At 46.1% G+C, this 19,184-nt stretch overlaps 1 protein-coding gene across 13 annotated transcripts in view; it reads right to left on the bottom strand.

The window, feature by feature from the left end:
* Positions 1-19,184, bottom strand: part of LOC119966444 (sickle tail protein homolog) — a 764,531-nt gene that overhangs the window by 216,153 nt on the left and 529,194 nt on the right. For all 13 annotated transcript variants that reach the window (XM_038798122.1, XM_038798124.1, XM_038798119.1 and 10 more), the window contains one exon: positions 2,023-2,221. In XM_038798122.1, the coding sequence (XP_038654050.1) occupies positions 2,023-2,221 (199 nt within the window). The remainder of the gene's footprint in view (positions 1-2,022; positions 2,222-19,184) is intronic.

The following is a 19,184-nucleotide window of genomic DNA, read 5'->3' as shown; positions in this document are numbered from 1 at the left end:
GGCCTCCTTTCCGACGAGCCGGCCCCTGTAGTCCTGCGCCATGTTGCATCGGGTCCGGCGCGTTGAAGAAGGTCACTGTGCATGTGCCGTTGGCGCCACTGCGCATGTCTCGTTGACGCCCCCTGTAGGGGCCAGAATTAGACATGGGAGCAGCCCGTTCATGCTGTCGTAAAACACGACGGCATTTACAACGGCGTGGACACTCTGCCGCGGGTTTGGGGAATCCCGCCCCATATATCTATCCCGGCAAAAATAGACGGCACCTTCAAAACGCGGAGTGTGGATGGAGGGGTACTGATGGTAAGAGATATGTAGGTGGATGGTAGAGTAGCAACCCTGAGGTAGCTAACAGAGAAGCTCCAGCTCCCGAAACTTTTTCCGAGTACCAGTTCTGGTACTTGCAGGTGCGAGACTTCTTCCACAAAGAGACCACAACGTTCCCCAGATACCCAGATACACCCTACCGGACAGACAACGAGCGCCAGGCTTGCTAGGGGACGGTAAATGTGGCACATATCCAGACAATTTTTTAGAAGAGGTAAGATCCCCACTGGACGAGACACGAGAACGATGGGAGGAGGAACTGTGTATGGAGAAAGGGGGAGGACTCTGGATTGAAGCTCTGCATAGGGTAAACTACACCTCCTCATGTGCAGAGCTGAGCCTGACGTAGTTAAAGGTGTTGCACCGAGCACACCTAACCAGGACATGGATGAGAGGGTTCTTCCCAGACCGAGTGGAGGATATTTGCAAGTAGTGTCGGGGAGGGTGGTCCAGCTAACTACACCCACATTTCTGGTTCGGTACCAAACTCATCGGGTTCGGGACCGGGACCGCCTTTTTCGAGGCCATTTCCAGAGTGATGCAGGTAGAGATGAAGATATTCCCTTCAGGGCAATCTTCGGGGTATCGGAGCATCCACAGCTCTTAGTGGGGAGAGGGGTCAAAGCCTTGGCATTTGCCTGTCTGATTGACCGGCAGAGAGACTTCTGCTTGGATGGAGGTCGGCAGCGCCACCCAGGGCCTCAGACTGGCTATATGACCCAGCGGAGTTCCTACAACTAGAAAAAATAAAACTCGCCATCAGGAGATCAGAGGGAGAGTACCACCACATGTCGAAACAATGCACCAGTCTCTTCGAAGACGTATTCATGACCAACAGCTGAGTGAAGCGGAACAACCAGAGGGAGAAGAAGGGGACCCGGGAGAGGGGGATTAAAGACGATGCAAGTATTCAAATGCACAAAAATAATGCTGTCCACGTAATAGGAGACACAACTTAATTCAATGCTACACTGCTGCCCCTATGAAAACATGTATCTGTGATGCGATAGGAATTCCAAAGGTTGAGACATTTTTGTTGGTCATGTTAACAATTTAAAAATTGTTGCCGCTACCAATACAACTCATAATAAGGCTGCCTAAAGTCTTGGTGAAACAGATCCCGTGTCTGCCACATTCGCTCAAGACCAACAAACAACAGAGACCCGACATCCACCCTCAACAAACACCAGACCCCACATCCACCCTCAACAAACACCAGACCCCACATCCACCCTCAACCAGCATTGGATTCTGCCAAAATCAGTTGCTTCCAGTTGAGTCACTTGTAACTACAGAGACTATAAATGGTTAACACTTCACCAACTATTTTAACACAAGGAAAAGGCATTTAGCAGCTTAGTGCAGTGGGACAGTACTTTGTCACAAGGTGGACTTTGACATTACTTGTTTAGTTATGTTGTTGCAATTTCGGAAACTTCGACTGAAGTCCTTGAATGTAAGTAAGACCAGTTTGAGTGTAAAAAATGCACCCAAAATGATTTTTATCTGGACTTCTTACAAGCACCAAAACTATAACACTGGTATGCAAGATAATGGAATTCCAATGACATCATGAAAATGCTTTGTTTCACATTCAATAGTCTGTTTCATGGCCTGAAATGAAGGCAATAACAAAATGCCATGGATCTGGATTTGAATCCGCTGCAGACAACAAAAACATTGGTACTATTTGCTTACCTCAAATCAGATAGTTCATAGTACAAATTCCTGGCCTCGTCCTTAATATATACAGCGACATTTTGAGATTCCAATATTTTCATGGTGAGCTGCTTAGGAAAGGCACGTACAAAGAGTGCATGAATTGTATCCATAGTTGTGATTTCATTTGGCATTGCAAACGGTACCACCTCCTCTCCATACTGCAGGTACAGTACACCTACAAACAAACAAAAATGCAATAAATTATGGAGGTATGGAACCAAAAACAGGCTCGGTTACAAGGGCAAAGCATTAAAAACGTATTCTCTACACCCTGATAGTTTAGTCATGCAGCTGGAAATATTGGAACTTCATAACCTGGAAAAACGGTCCGAAATTCCAATATTTCATTTACATCTTCTCAGCTGGAGTTTACAGTTGAATTTCACTGACCGGCTTTAACATCCTGCTTTTGATAGTTGTCCAATGAGCAAGTGAATATGTTGCAGAAAAGGGTACTGTGCTTTGCTATCTAACATAATACACACACTTCAATGGTGCCTGGCAGCTAAAGCTGTCAGAGACCACAAATCTAAATCTGGTTAAGATACATTCTGTAAATACAATGTTTTTTTTCATTTCCTTCTGTGATGAATTTTAACACAACAAACCCGTGAGCCAAATACAACATGCTGAAATGCCTCAGCAGATCTGGAACATCTGCAGAGAGAGAAATAGAGTTAGCATTTTAAGATTGACGACCCTTCATTAGAACCTGCCTGGCTACACAGTGCTCTGACAAAGTGTCACCCGACCTTAAATGTCCAGAGTGGTGCGAGCATTTTCTCCAGCATTAGTGGTATTCTGCTGTCATAAATTCTGGAGCCATTTTTTTTTGCTGTTGAATCTGCAAAGAAAGCTGCTGGTTTTGGGCTCCCAGACAAGCAGAGACATCTTCTCTAGGTGTATCGTAACAAACCCTTGCATAATCTTAAAGACTTCCAATTGGTTAGTCCTCAGTATTTTCTCGAAGAAAGCAGTTCCATTATGCCAATCTTGGCTCATAGGAATAACCCCATATATAAGAGGGCGGTATGGTGGCACAGTGGTTAGCACTGCGGCCTCAAAGCTCCAGCGACCCGGGTCTCGGGTGACTGTGTGGAGTTCGTACTTTCTCCCCGTGTCTGCATGGTTTCCTCCGGATTCTCCAGTTTCCTCCCACAGTCCAAACACGTGCGGGTTAGGTGGATTGGTCATGCTAAATTGCCCCCGAGTGTCCAAAAGGTTAGATGGGGTTATTGGGTTATGGGGATAAGGTGGAAGCATGGGCTTAAGAAGGGATAGTGTGGAGAGAGGGCAACACCCGCTGTGGAGACTGGATGTTGTGTTGCTAGCGGACAAAGCGATTTGTGGGTGTGTTAACAAGTACATCCAGAACTACCTGGAAACAAGTGATACAAGGGAGGTCTCTGCAACAACGGTTTGGGAAGCTTTGAAGGCAGTAGTCAGACAGGAATTAATCTCGAAAAGGGCCCACAGAGAAAAGGTGGAGCGGGCTGAGAGAGACAGGTTAGTTGAGGAGATACTCCAAATGGACAGGAGATATTCGGAGGCCCCGGATGCGGGGCTACTGAGGGAGCGGCGGAGGCTACAGCCGGAATTTGTACTGTTGACCACAGGGAAAACAGTGGACCAGTTGAGGAAGGCAAGGGGGGGCGATCTATGAGTACGGGGAAAAGGCAAGCATGTTGGCGCACCAGCTCAGGAAAAGAGAGGCGGCCAGGGAGATAGGTAAAGTAAAGAATAGAGACGGTAATACTGTCCTGGACCCAACGGGGGAGAACGAGGTATTTAAGGACTTTTATAGTAAATTATATGAGTCGGAGCCCCCACCTGGGGTGGAGGGGATGAGGCAGTTTCTGGATCAGTTGAAGTTCCCGAGGGAGTCTCCCCCCGCCCCCCCCTGCCCCACAATGTCGCAAGCATCGATTTCTTTGATCCTGAAACGGGAGAAGGATCCGGAGCAATGCGGGTCATACTGGACGATTTCTCTACTGAATGTGGATGCCAAACTGCTGGCTAAGATACTGGCCACAAGGATAGAGAATTGTGTCCTGGGGGTGATAGGGAAAGACCAGACAGGATTTGTTAAGGGCAGGAAACTCAAGGCCAATGTTTGAAGGCTGCTGGATGTTATTATGATGCCCTCAAAAGGAGATGAGGCGGAGGTGGTTGTAGCGATGGATGCGGAGAAGGCATTTGATCGGGTGGAGTGGAATTACCTGTGGAAGCATTGGGAAGGTGTAAGTTTGGCGAAGGCTTTATTGACTGGGTGCAGTTGCTCTATCAGGCACGAGTAGCGAGTGTGCGTACGAATCGGCTGAGGTCGGGGTATTTTAAACGACACCGAAGGACAAGGCAAGGGTGCCCCCTCTCCCCGTTACTGTTTGCTCTGGCCATAGAGCCATTAGCCATGGCGTTAAGAGCCTCTAGGCACCGGAAAGGGCTGGTTCGGGGGGGGGGGGGGGGGGGGGGGGGGGGGGTCACTGAAGCACAGTGGGGAGGGTGCCGAACTTCTATAATTACTATTGGTTGGCTAATATAGCCATGATTAGGAAGTGGGTAGTGGGGGAGGGGTCGGCATAGGAGCGGATGGAGTCAGAGCACCTTTTCCGTTCTCGCCGGCCCAATACTCCACAAGTCCGGTGGTAGTGGGGGCTCTGAGAATCTGGGGGCAGTGGAAGAGATATAGGAGAGTGGAGGGAGCATCGATTTGGACCCCGATTTATAATAACCATAGGTTTGCACTGGATAGACTAGATGGCGGGTTCCGGAGTTGGCAAAGGGCAGGAATTAGAAGGGTGGGGAATCTATTTATACATGGGAGATTTCCCGGCTTAAAAGCCTTGGAGGATAAATTTTAATTGCCAGCAGGAAATGGTTTTAGGTATTTGCAGGTGCTAGACTTCCTGAGAAAACAGGTACCACCCTTTCCGTTGCTGCCGCCACGGGGGATACAGGATAGAGTAGTTTCCAGTGCCTGGGTGGGAGAGGGGAAGGTATTGGATATTTACCAGGAGCTTTCGTAGGCGGAGGAAGCCCCGGTGAAGGAGCTTAAGGGCAAATGGGAGGACGAGCTAGGAGGAGAGATAGAGGCGGGTCTATGTGCGGATGCCCTAAGCAGGGTTAATACCTCTTCATCGTGTGCCAGGCTTAGCCTGATATAATTTAAGGTCATCCACCAAGCACACATTACAGTGGCGAGGATGAGCAAGTTTTTCAGGGTAGAAGATAGGTGTGCGAGGTGCTCGGGAAGCCCAGCAAATCATGTCCACATGTTTTGGGCATGCCCGAAGCTTAGAGGGTTTTGGCAGGGTTTTGCTAAGGCAATGTCCACGGTGCTAAAAACACAGGTGGTGCCGAGTCCGGAGGTGGTGATCTTTGGAGTGTCGGAGGAGCCGGGAGTTCAGGGGGCGAAAGAGGCCGACGTCTTGGCCTTTGCCTCCCTGGTAGCCCGGAGATGGATCTTGTTAATGTGGAGGGACTCAAAGTCCCCAAGTGTAGAGACTTGGGTTAGTGACATGGCTGGGTTTCTCAGTCTCGAGAAAATAAAGTTCACCTTAAGAGGGTCATTGTTAAGGTTCTCCCGGATGTGGCAGTCGTTCGTCGACTTTCTCGGGGAAAATTAAAATGTCAGCAGATGCAGTATTCCAGGGGGGCGGGGCAGATTGTTGTATGGTTGAGGTGTGAGAAAATTGGCCTGGGGGGGGGAATTGCTTATTTTACCATGTTGATATCGTTGTTTATGTTACTGTTATAAAAATTTTTCAAATAGCTCAATAAAAATATTACTAAGAAACAAATACTTGCCCAAGCTGACTCCTGTGCAACACCACCTCCCATCGTCCATCAACCTGAGTAAATATATTTAATTCCTACTCTCATTTATTATTTTGTAGCCAGCTTGCTGCCCAATCTGCTAACCGCCGCCAGACATGCATGTTCTGACCTTGAGACTACCAGGTGAAGTTTTTTGAAATCCAAACATATTACATTTGTTGCATTATCCTTCTCGTTGGTTACTTCTTCAAGCAAGTTAATCAAGCATGACCTTTTTTGGAATTCATGCTGACCACTCTTTATTATGTTTTCATATTTTAGATGCTTTTCTATGATATCCGTCAGTAAAGCTTTCTTTGCCTATGTTGCCTCTAGATTTGACGATTCCAATACTCTCTTTGCCAATCTGCCATCTTCCACCCTTCATTAACTTGTGGTCACCCAAAACCCTGCTGCCCATATTTTAACTCTCTTCAAATGCCATTAATCTATCACCTCTAGAACATAGAACATAGAACACTACAGCGCAGTACGGGCCCTTCGGCCCTCGATGTTGCGCCGACCTGTTAAACCATCTGAAGCCTATCTGACCTACACTATTCCATATTCATCCATATGTCTATCCAGTGACCACTTAAATACCCTTAAAGTTGGCGAGTCTACTACTATTGCAGGCAGGGCGTTCCACACCCCTACTACTCTCTGAGTAAAGAAACTGCCTCTGACATCTGTCCTATATCTCTCACCCCTCAATTTAAAGCTATGTCCCCTCGTGTTGGTCATCACCATCCGAGGAAAAAGACTCTCACTGTCCACCCTATCTAACCCTCTGACTATCTTATATGTCTCTATTAAGTCACCTCTCAGCCTTCTCCTCTCTAACGAAAACAACCTCAATTCCCTGAGCCTTTCCTCGTAAGACCTTCCCTCCATACCAGGCAGCATCCTAGTAAATCTCCTCTGAACCCTTTCCAAAGCTTCCACATCCTTCCTATAATGTGGTGACCAGAACTGCACGCAGTACTCCAGGTGTGGCCGCACCAGAGTTATGTACAGCTGCAGCATGACCTTGTGGTTCCGAAACTCAATCCCCCTGCTTATAAAGGCTAGCACACCATATGCCTTCTTAACAGCCCTATTAACCTGGGTGGCAACTTTCAGGGATTTATGTACCTGGATGCCGAGATCTCTCTGTTCATCTACACTACCAAGAATCTTGCCATTAGCCCAGTACTCTGCATTCCTGTTACTCCTTCCAAAGTGAACCACCTCACACTTTTCCGCATTAAACTCCATCTGCCACCTCTCAGCCCAGCTCTGCAGCTTATCTATGTCCCTCTGTATCCTATAACATCCTTCAGCACTATCCACAACTCCACCGACCTTCGTGTCATCTGCAAATTTACTAACCCATCCTTCTACACCCTCTTCCAGGTCATTTATAAAAATGACAAACAGCAGTGGCCCCAAAACAGATCCTTGCGGTACACCACTAGTAACTGAACTCCAGGATGAACATTTGCCATCAACCACCACCCTCTGTCTTCTTTCAGCTAGCCAATTACTGATCCAAACCGCTAAATCACCTTCAATTCCATACTTCCTTATTTTCTGCAATAGCCTACCGTGGGGAACCTTATCAAACGCCTTACTGAAATCCATATACACCACATCAACAGCTTTACCCTGATCCACCTGTTTGGTCACCTTCTCAAAAAACTCAATAAGGTTTGTGAGACATGACCTACCCTTCACAAAACCGTGTTGAGTATTGCTAATCAACTTGTTCTTTTCAAGATGATTATAAACCCTAACTCTTATAACCTTTTCCAACATTTTACCCACAACCGAAGTAAGGCTCACAGGTCTATAATTACCAGGGTTGTCTCTACTTCCCTTCTTGAACAAGGGGACAACATTTGCTATCCTCCAGTCTTCCGGCACTATTCCTGTCGACAAAGACGACATAAAGATCAAGGACAAAGGCTCAGCAATCTCCTCCCTGGCTTCCCAGAGAATCCTAGGATAAATCCCATCTGGCCCAGGGGACTTATCTATTTTGACATTTTCTAAAATTGCTAACACCTCCTCCTTTTGAACCTCAATTCCATCTACCCTGGTCGACTGAACCTGAGTGTTCTCCTCGACAACATTGTCTTTCTCCAGTGTAAACACTGATGAAAAATATCCATTTAATGCTTCCCCTATCTCCTCTGATTCCACACACAACTTTCCACTACTATTCTTGATTGGCCCTAATCTTACTCGAGTCATTCTTTTGTTCCTGATATACCTATAGAAAGCCTTAGGGTTTTCCTTGATCCTATCCGCCAACGACTTTTCGTGTCCTCTCCTCGCACTTCTTAACTCTCCCTTTAGGTCCTTCCTGGCTAACTTGTAACTCTCAAGTGCCCTAACTGAGCCTTCATGTCTCATCCTAACATAAGCCTTCTTCTTCCTCTTGACAAGTGCTTCAACTTCCTTAGTAAACCACGGCTCTCTTGCTCGACAACTTCCTCCCTGCCTGACTGGTACATACTTATCAAGGACACGCAGTAGCTGTTCCTTGAAAAAGCTCCACATTTCGATTGTACCCATCCCCTGCAGTTTCCTTCCCCATCCTATACCTCCTAAATCTTGCCGAATAGCATCATAATTGCCTTTCCCCCAGCTATAATTCTTGCCTTGCGGTATATACCTATCCCTGCCCATTGCTAAAGTAAACATAACCGAGTTGTGATCACTATCACCAAAGTGCTCACCTACATCTAAATCTAACACCTGGCCGGGTTCATTACCCAGTACCAAATCCAATGTGGCCTCGCCCCTTGTTGGCCTGTCTACATACTGTGTCAGAAAACCCTCCTGCACACACTGCACAAAAACTGACCCATCTATAGTACTCGAACTATAGTATTTCCAGTCAATATTTGGAAAGTTAAAGTCCCCCATAACAACTACCCTGTTACTCTCGCTCCTGTCAAGAATCATCTTTGCAATCCTTTCCTCTACATCTCTGGGACTATTCGGAGGTCTATAGACAACTCCCAACAGGGTGACCTCTCCTCTACTGTTCCTAACCTCGGCCCATACTGCCTCAGTAGACGAGTCCTCAAGCGTCCTTTCTACCGCCGTAATACTTTCCTTGATTAACAATGCCACACCCCCCCCTCTTTTACCATCTTCTCTGTTCTTACAGAAACATCTAAATCCTGGAACCTGCAACAACCATTCCTGTCCCTGCTCTACCCATGTCTCCGAAATCGCCACAACATCGAGATCCCAGGTACCAACCCACGCTGCAAGCTCACCCACCTTATTCCGGATGCTCCTGGCGTTGAAGTAGACACACTTCAAACCAGCGTCCTGCTTGCCGGTGCCCTCTTTCGAACTTTTAACCCTATCCCTGACCTCACTACTCTCAACATCCTGTACACTGGGACTACAATTTAGGTTCCCATCCCCCTGCTGAATTAGTTTAAACCCCCCCGAAGAGCACTAGCAAATCTCCCTCCCAGGATATTGGTACCCCTCTGGTTCAGGTTCCTTTGCCTCTGTGCTGGCCTTCAGCGGTTCCCCATCCAACAACATCGCAATTTTAAAATCTGCATACTCATTTTCAAACCCCAGCATGGTCTCATCTCTCCCATCAGTGGTGCCCCCTTTCAACATACTTTCCCAATCTGCAGACGAATTGTCCCAATTCTCGCCTCTTTCGTCTTAAAATGTTGCTAAAAGTCTATTTTTCGTCTTCATCCCAATTTCTCATTTAATAGTCAGCTATCAGAAAATGCAAAAAATGTTTTTTTTTACTGATATTGCTCATCTTAAGCATCCCTTATTACATTTATAATAATCTTTATTGCCACAAGTAGGCTTACATTAACACTGCAATGAAGTTACTGTGAAAAGCCCCGAGTCGCCACATTCCGGCGCCTATTTGGGTACACAGAGGGAGAATTCAGAACGTCCAAATGACCTAACAGCACATCTTTCGGCACTTGTGGGAGGAAACCGGGGCACCCGGAGGAAACCCGCGCAGACACGGGGAGAACATGCAGACTCCACACAAACAGTGACCCAAGCCGGGAGTCGCACCTGGGACCCTGGAGCTGTGGAGCAACAATGCTACCCACAGTGCTACAAAATGAGGTATATGGATGAACTATATCAATAAATGCAAGTAATTGTGCCCCAACATTCACTGCACCAGTGAACGTATCAGTCTTACGCATCCAACTTGACTAGACTACTCTGGGGCCTTTTCAAAATCCATGGGACTGCATTACTCTTCATCTTTCCTTGTTATGTAGAATTCCTACAGTGCAAAGGGGGGGCATTTGGTCCATCACGTCTGCACCACCTCTCCAAAAGACCACCTCGGCCCCTCCTCCACTTATCCCTGTAGCCCTGCACGTTGATTATGGCCAATCCACCAAAACTACATATCTTTGGACACTAAGGGGCAATTTAACATGGCCAGTCCATCTAACCTGCATCTTCAGAATAATTTTATAAAGAATCGCCACGCACTGTCCCTTTTGAATTCCAGGCTGACAATTCTTGACTACATTTTTTGTATCTAAATGCTTTTCTATTTCTTTGAGTAAACATTCCATCATCTTTCCTGCCAAATGAAGCTAACTGTCCTATAATTCCTTGGACTTGTTCCATCTCCCTTTTTAAACATCGGTATAGCATTGGGGTGGGGGGTCCACCAGCCTTCGAGCACTATTCTCCTTTACAGTGTTTCTTTTTATAAATACATGATTGTACCTCTGTGACCTCATCCTTTGCCTCTTTCAGTATGCAGGAACGCAATCTATCCAGAACGAGAGTTTTATCTTTGATAGAAGTTTCAAAAATCTATCAACTATTTTCCTCCTTTCAACCTTTGAAAATTCTCTTCTTCTAATGTCAAGTTGGCCCTGTTATTCTGCTTCGTAATTACGGAGGCGAAGTGAGTATTGAAGATTTCCAACTTCAAGATGAAAAGGGAACATTTTAAAAATTGTCAAAAAAAAGTCTTGGGTAACGAAGTTAATTCAAAACCACCCTTGTGTGGTTCTACTAAAGATCGAAAATAAACCCAAGACATCTTGGAAAGGAATTATTGGTGACAGCAGTTATACTTCAACTTTGCGCCAGATACCTCCGCATGTGCACAAGGGAAAGGACTCGTTCTATTGGCAATTCTTGAATAGAAGGTTGCACAAGGCTTTTCTATCAAACCCATACAAGATATATGGGACGTCACCTACATTCCTGGTTTCTCAAGCGATTAAACAATATTGAAAAACAATATATATCAGGTACCCCAAGCAATATTAAACAGACAAAAGCAAATGCTGTAGATGCTTAAATAAACCCTGAAAATTCCAGAAAAACTGCAGGTCAGGCAGCATCGGTAGCGGAAAAAGTAGAGGGGTCACTTTTGGTTGATAACCTTAATCAGGATTGGTCTTCATGTGGTGAGTCACCAGGGGACCTGTGCAGGAGCTGAAGTACTGGGATAGAATGCATTGGTGCTTGCTCATCAGAGGAGCTTTGCTACCTTTCCTGCAGAGGACTCGAGTACTAATTTCAAAGGCACAACCAATTGAAAATAACTCATGGGCGTATATCAAGAAATGTTAGGTGTACTGGCCAGCCTGTTGCAAGCTTGCAGATAAGTTACAAAGCATAGAGGAATCCACTTCCTACTTGTGTCAAGACTTTGAACAAAGCATGGAGACCATTCTGACCAACTAACCAGTGATGAAAGCTTCATCAACATAGTTACATACTATCATGGAGACTCTACTGATACCTCTCACAGCTGCCAGCTTCGCTTGGGGGTCCCACTGTTGACAATAAGTTCCAAAGCATCACCTCATTCCTGCACCCTGTTCTCAAGCAAAGGTATAGGAGTTCTGAGGTATAGTTTCTTAGGAGTGTGCTTCCTCCACAGGAGAGGACATGGCTGCTCTCCTTTGCCGTCCACTCCATCATTAGAACATAGAACAGACAGTGCAGAAGGAGGCCATTCGGCCCATCGAGTCTGCACCGACCCACTTTAAGCCTTCACTTCCACCCTATCCCCGTAACTCAATAACCCACCCTAACCTTTTTGGACACTAAGGGCCAATCCACCTACCCTGCACGTCTTTGGACTGTGGGAGAAAATCGGAACACCCAGAGGAAACTCCCACAGACACGAGGAGAATGTGCAGACTCTGCACAGACAGTGACCCAGCGGGGAATCAAACCTGGGACCCTGGTGCTGTGAAGCCACAGTGCTATCCACTTGCGCTACCTTGCTGCCCGAAGATTAGAGCCACACAACCAGCTGGGCCAGTCCACTCTTTCTTGCCTATGGCAAGTTGCTGCAGTCTACACCTACTGCAGCCTGGAAGGGGACGATGGTATACAATGTGAAAGGCTACTATTACCTTGACAGTCACAGGTACTGTCCATGCCTATTTTAATATTCGGGTCAGAGCTATAGGAAACAAATAGTTCAGTGACCAGCTCCCACAGTGAAGCAAACTTAGACATTTGCTCCTTGATTAAATTAGTATTCCCAGAGTAATCTCTTCCAGTTTGGCCTCCTCCTCCTCCCTCTTGCGGCAACTGCATCTGCTCTCTTCCTTGCTGCGCTGCCTTGTCCTCCAACCCAAAGCCAGCTCAAAAAAGACCACCCATGACTCCAAAGTTTTTATGAATCAGCAATCAATAATGCAACACCAGAAAAACCTTCTGTGCAAATAAATTAAACTTTCCAGAATGACAAAATAACACTAGATGCCTAAAGTTAATCAGCAGCCTGAAAATGACAGAGCAACTGAGCTTTCCAGTTGTTCATGGTCTCTTTAAACCTCACTCGTGATGAATTACTCCTGCAAAATAAAACTGCAACATTTGGCAAGTTGGGGGAACTGCATCAAAATTGGGAAAGGCCAATGCACAGGACACACGTTTAGAGGAAGTATTTGGCATTTTGAAAATGTCCAGTGTGGTTCTGATGCAATTGAAGATCCACAATGCAATCTGGCAGGTAACATATTGGCAGCCGAGAATGAATGTATGTTTCTGGCCTGCCATTAAGTGCCTGGAAACATGGGTATATCACCATTGAATTTCTAGGCCATTTTTCTACACTTTGGTGGTCTTGCCAACTATATTCTCCTCACAAACTTTGTTGAGTAATTCCATCTTCCACATCTAAACATTTGAGTGTGACGATAATATTGGCAAGTTAAACATGGAGTAATATTAACTTAACGTCTCTAATCAAATTAAACAGGACAGCAGCTGTCACAGCAGCTACTTCTAAAAGGAAAACATACTGACATTATTTCTGGAGAACAGCAGGATGCAAAATAACTTTTGGAGTCTCCCACTCTTTTCTGCCACTCCCTGAAAAAGTACTCTCCCCTGCCAAGCTTTAAATCTTCAATACATTGCAAACTAGGCTTTAAATCTTTAATATATTGCACACAGGCTTTAAATCTTTAGGATGTGGCCTACAAAATGTAGTTATTCCCTCCTCTCTTCCAGCATGAAAAAAAATTTGATATGTGTTGCTGTGAATAAAAATAGCCTCTGCGTAAGGCAGCATTGGCTTTCTAAATGATAAATGTATTACTGTATTGCATATGATAATTAAAAATACCTTCTGGCACACATTCATTTATCTATCCAACTTAAGGTCAGAACTGGGGATGTTCATTGATGATTGCACAAGTGTTCATTTCCATGCACAACTTCTCAGACAACAAAGCAGTCTGCCTGAATGTAGCAAGATCTGGACAGCATTCAGGTTTGAGCTGCTAAGTGACAAGGAATATTCATGTTGCACAAGCGTCAGGCATTGATCATGTCCAACAAGAGACAGTCTAACCATGTTCCCTCAACATTCAAGGCAGCATCTATTTCTGCGGCAACATTCGGGGGCGCGCTTCCTGCTCACGCGCAGATGTAGTGTCAGTGCGAGTGATATCCCTGACAGCAGCATCCCATGCAACTGCCTCCATTCTAAACAAAGTCAGAATAGAAAACGCAACATTGTTCCAGACTCCCTCACTTCTCCTTGCACCCAGGTGGTCTCTCACTGTATCCTTACCCTCCCCACATACATTCCCAGCTTCGCTCACATCTCCTCACTGCGCCATCACGCTTCCTCCTGTGAACCTCCACCATTCCCTTGCATCCTCCTGCACCCATCGATGCTTCCTCCTACTTCCATCACTGCTTCCTCACATCGGCCACCTGGCCCCCAATGCTCCCATCACCAATGGCTCACTTCCAAAATGAACAGCAGGGAGTTGAAGGGAGAAGTGAAGGGAACAGCTAGGGGCCAATGGAGGGAATGGAGGGAAAGAAGCAGAAGTACGTGGGTCAGTGGCGAAGGAAGCAGCAAGGGTCATACAGGATGCAAGGTGAAGTAGCAGGAAGAGCAACAAGGTTACCATTGACTGAAACTTATACTAGACCAGTCACAAAATACTATGGCTATGAGAGCAGGTCAAAGGTGAAATATTTGCAGCGAGTAGAGTAACACGAACATACAAACATACAAAACAGGGCCAGAAGTAGGCCATTTGGCCGCTCGAGCCAACTCTGCCATTCAGTGAAGGTCACGGCTGATTTGTTTGTGTTTTGAATTCAACCATCCCATCTACCCACAGATAACTTTAGGTACCCTTGCCTAACAAGAATCTATCCATGTTATAACCCCCACGAGAATGACCCACTTAATCTCCCCGTATGTCTTGTGGAGTATGATCTCCCCTGTTGAGGGGCGGAGACCCCTCAGCGGGATAGTTAACTCAGGACCTTAAAAGCTGACCAAGGTAGGAACCGAGAGGCAGAGTAGTCCTGACTGGGAATGGAACTGTTCCTTAAAAATACCTTACTTTTGATCATAAACCATTTGTTTGACTGTCCTTACTGGACTCCTCTATACTACTAAAATCTACCTCTGCCTTAAAATGACCCGCCTCCACCGTCTTGAGGCAGAGTGTCCCAAAGTCGCACAACCCTCAGAAAACATTCCTCTTCATCTCAGTCCGAAAAGGGGAACCTCTACTTTTAAAACAGAGCCCGCTAGTTCTGGATTCACCCCCAGATGAAACATCGGGCTGGATTCTCCTGCCCTGCCCGCCACAAGATCGCCACGGGCGAGACGCGACAATGGAAAAATCCATTGACTTCGGACCGGATTCTCCGGTCGCCAGACTGGCATGGCTAGAGAATTCCACTAATCTTCTCTCCACCCATCTTGCCAAGATCGTTCAGGATCTTAAATACTTCAATCACGTCACCCCTCACTCTTCTAAACACCAGTGGAAACAAACCCAGTTTGTCTAACATATCCATCATAAGACAACCTGCTCATTCCAGGTATTAGTCTCGTAAACCTACACTGAACTGCCTCCAACACATATACATCCTTCCTTAATAAGGAGACCAATACTACACACAATATTAGAGATGCAGTCTCACCAATGCCCTGTATAACTGAAGCATGACTTCCTGATTCTTATGTTTCCTTTCTCTTGCAATAAAGGATAGAATTCTATTAGCTTTCTTAATTACTTGTTGTACCTGCATACTAACTTCTTGTGACTCATACACTAGAACACCTAGATCCTTCTGCAGCTCAGAATTCTGCAGTCATTCTCAGCACCCAAACTGCAATGGTTTGAGAGGAGGCTCATCCCCATCTTTTCAAAGGCAGTTAGTCAGAGAGAGTTATGGAATCATATTCTGTGATGACTAGAACTGGATAGGGTATTTTAGTTGTGGCCTAACCAAAGCTCAAGACAGGTTCAGCATACCTTCCCTGGTTTGGTATTCAATACCTCTATTTATAACACCAAGATCCCATATGCTTTACTAATCACTCTCTCCATACACCCTGCCACCTTCATGAATAATGTTGGAGGGCTGACCTTGGAGCAAGATGCAAGATTATAAATACATGGAAAACAAAAGTGCAAACTATTACTTAAAATGAATTGGAAGTGAAACTCAGGTTCAACTAGTAAAATAACTTTTAAGCTCTTAACAAATAACAATGCAGCACAGGAACAAGCCCTTTGGCCCTCCAGGACTGTACCGGTCATGATACCACTCGGTCAAAACCCTCAGCACTTCCTTGTGCCATATTCCTCTATACCCATCCTATCCAAGTATTTGTTGAGATGCCTTTCGAACACCGTTAATGTAGCTGTCTCCACATCCTCCCCTGGCAGCGTGTTCCAGGCACTCACCACCCTCAGTGTCAAAAAACCTGCCTCGCACATCTCCTCTAAACTTTGCCCCATGGATCTTAAACCTATGCCCCCTAATGACTGACCCCTCCCACCCTGGGAAAGAGTGCCTGCCTACCCATGCCCTTCATAATCTTGTAGACCTTTATCAGGTTGCTCCTCAACCTCCATCATTCTAATGAAAACAGTCCGAATCTATTCAGCCTCTCTGCATAGCTAACACTCTCCAGACCAGGCAACATCCTGGTAAACCTCCTCTTCATCCTCTCCAAAGCCTCCACATCCTTCTGATACTGCTGAGACCAGAATTATGCTCAAAATTCCATGTGCAGCCTTGCCAAGGTTCTGTACAACTACAGAATGACTTGCCAGTTTTTACACTCGATGCCCCGTCCAATGAAGGCAAGCATTCCGTATGCTTTCTTGACTACCTTCTCCACTTATGTTGCCACTTTAAAAGATCTGTGGACCTGTATGCCCAAGATCTCTCGGACATTTCTATATTTCTACTCGGGGCTGTTTAGCACAGGGCTAAATCGCTGGCTTTGAAAGCAGACCAAGACAGGCCAGCAGCACAGTTCAATTCCCGTACCAGCCTCCCCGAACAGGCGCCGGAATGTGACGAATAGGGGCTTTTCACAATAACTTGATTTGAAGCCTACTTGTGACAATAAGCGATTTTCATTTCATTTCATATTCTATATTTTGCCATTTACTGTATATTTCCCCTCTATGTTAGACCTACCGAAATGCATTACCTTACATTTGTCCGGATTAAACTCTATTTGCTATTTCTCTGCCCAAGTCTCCAACCTATCTATGTCCTGCTGGATCCTCTGACAATCCTCAACATTATCTGCCACTCCACCAACCTTAGTGCCATCTAGGAACTTATTAATCAGACCAGCTACATTTTCCTCCGAATCTTGGGAAAGTTTTTACAGTGTGATCAACTCCTGTAATTGAACTTCCAGTCTTAGGTGTGGAGGTAAGAAAACACAAACGATTGGATGCTGCAAAGGCACATGAGCCTCCAGGTCCCTCTGCCCCTGCATACTCTTTAGAACTATGACTCTGGGCGCGATTCACCGATCGCGGGACAGAGTGTCCTCACCATCGTGAACGCCGCCGCATTTCACGATGGCGCGAAACGGGCGCGGGCACTAGCGATTCTGGCCCCCACAGGGGGTCAGCACGGCACTGGAGCAGTTCACACCGCTTCAGCCTCACTTCCTAGTGCGCACTGGGGGCGGCGCCAACCCGCGCATGTGCAGTGGTGATGCGCCAACCTGTGCATGCGCGGTGGCTTTACGGAACGCACCAGCTCCGATGCAACACCTCGCGCAGAGTTCCCGGCGGCAGCGACCAGATGTGGACCGCGTCGGTGGGACTCTGCTTTTTCCGCATGGCCGCTCGGCATGGCCGGAGAATCAGAGGCCCGGCCTTGTACAGTGGCCCGCGACCGGCGTCGCGCCAAACGCGCCAGCGCAAATGGCGCCGATTCCCCGCACCTCGGAGAATCGCGTGCCGGCGCGGTGATTCTCCGGCCCGGGGCTGGGAGAATCGTGCCCTCTGTGTCCATATTGCCGCTCCTGTCCCTTGTACCAAAATGCATCAGCCACACTTCTCTGCACTAAATTGCCACTTGTGTTCCCATTTGGCTAGCCTATGCACTGTTGCTGTCAATTGGCATTATCCTCACTGTCTGCCACATCTTCAAGCTTGGTATTATCGACAAATTTTGAAATATATAAATAAAAAGTGTTTCTAACACCACTGTCTAACTTCCCCAGTCTGAAAAATAGCCATTTATCAGAATTTGCTGTTTCCTCTCTTTAAGCCAAGCTGACCTGACCGTCCTGTTCCATACCCTTCAGATCTGTTAACCAGCTAATGCTGGCCTCACCAGCGATGTTCACATCACATCCTGTGAATGCAACAAAGATCCTGTCGAATGTTAACACATTTCCTTCCCACCCCCCACCCTGGCCTTTGCAGCATCCAGTAGTTTGTGTTTTCTTACTTCCACACTGAAGGTTGGAAGTTCAATTCCAGGAGCTGATCACACAAAAAAATTTCTCAATAAGAGCTTAAAAGTTATTTTACCGGTCAAACACGAGTCTCAATTCCAAATCATTTTATGTAGTATCTTGTACTATGTTTATAAGTTGTATTTATAATCTTGCATCTTGCGCCAAGATCAGCTCTCTGGCATTATTCTAGCTGAAAATTGAGCTTATTCTAGCTCAAAAGACAGACCCCTAACGCTATAGATCAACCTAGTAGCACATCTCTACACCATCACCAGTGTTTTTTTAAGGGGCAATTTAGCGTGGCCAATTCACATACTCTGTACATCTTTGAGTTGCGTGGGTGAGGCCCACGCAGACATGGGGAGAATGTGCAAACTCCATACGGACAGTCACCCGGGGCAAGATCGATCCAGGGTCCTTGGCGCCATGAGGCAGCAGTGCTAACCCCTGCACCAACGTGCCGCCCTCCATCTCCAGTGTATCTATGTCTCCTTCGTGTTTCAGCAACTACAAATGGTCACATACTTAAGGTATAGTCTGACCAGAGCTCTATACAATTCAAACATAATCCTTCTGATCTTTTTTGGGTGCCACTGGCTATAACTGGTTTATTGATCACAGTTCTATGTTGTTTGATCATAGCCATCATTGATCCTATTAAGATTTTCAGGTCTCTTTCCATTACATGGCCAACAATTTTAACAATGTTCAAAGTGGCCACACTTTGTAATGTTCTGAGTTTATGAAAGGTATGCAAGCCTTTTCTTCTACTTGTGGTTTTCACTTGGAAGCATTACATTTTAGTTGCCATTTGATCTCCCCACATACTGATTTGGTGCAACTCATTCTAATTTGATGTACTCTCTCAAGATTCCACTGCTCCAGTTTTCTATCAACATATCTGAGCACTTAAGATGGAGTCCAGGTGTTTATGTAAATATTTTTAAAAATTCTTTCATGGGATCTGCGTGTCGCTGTGGGCCAGCATTTATTGCCCATCCCTAATATCCTTGAACTGAGTGGCTTCCTAGGCCATTTCAGAGGGCAGTTAAGAGTCAACCATGTTGCTGTG

The sequence above is a fragment of the Scyliorhinus canicula genome, chromosome 5, assembly GCF_902713615.1.
Source record: "Scyliorhinus canicula chromosome 5, sScyCan1.1, whole genome shotgun sequence".
Taxonomy (NCBI): Eukaryota; Metazoa; Chordata; class Chondrichthyes; order Carcharhiniformes; family Scyliorhinidae; genus Scyliorhinus; species Scyliorhinus canicula.
The sequence above is the reverse complement of the archived record's forward strand: the minus strand, read 5'-3'. Positions and strand labels throughout refer to the sequence as shown.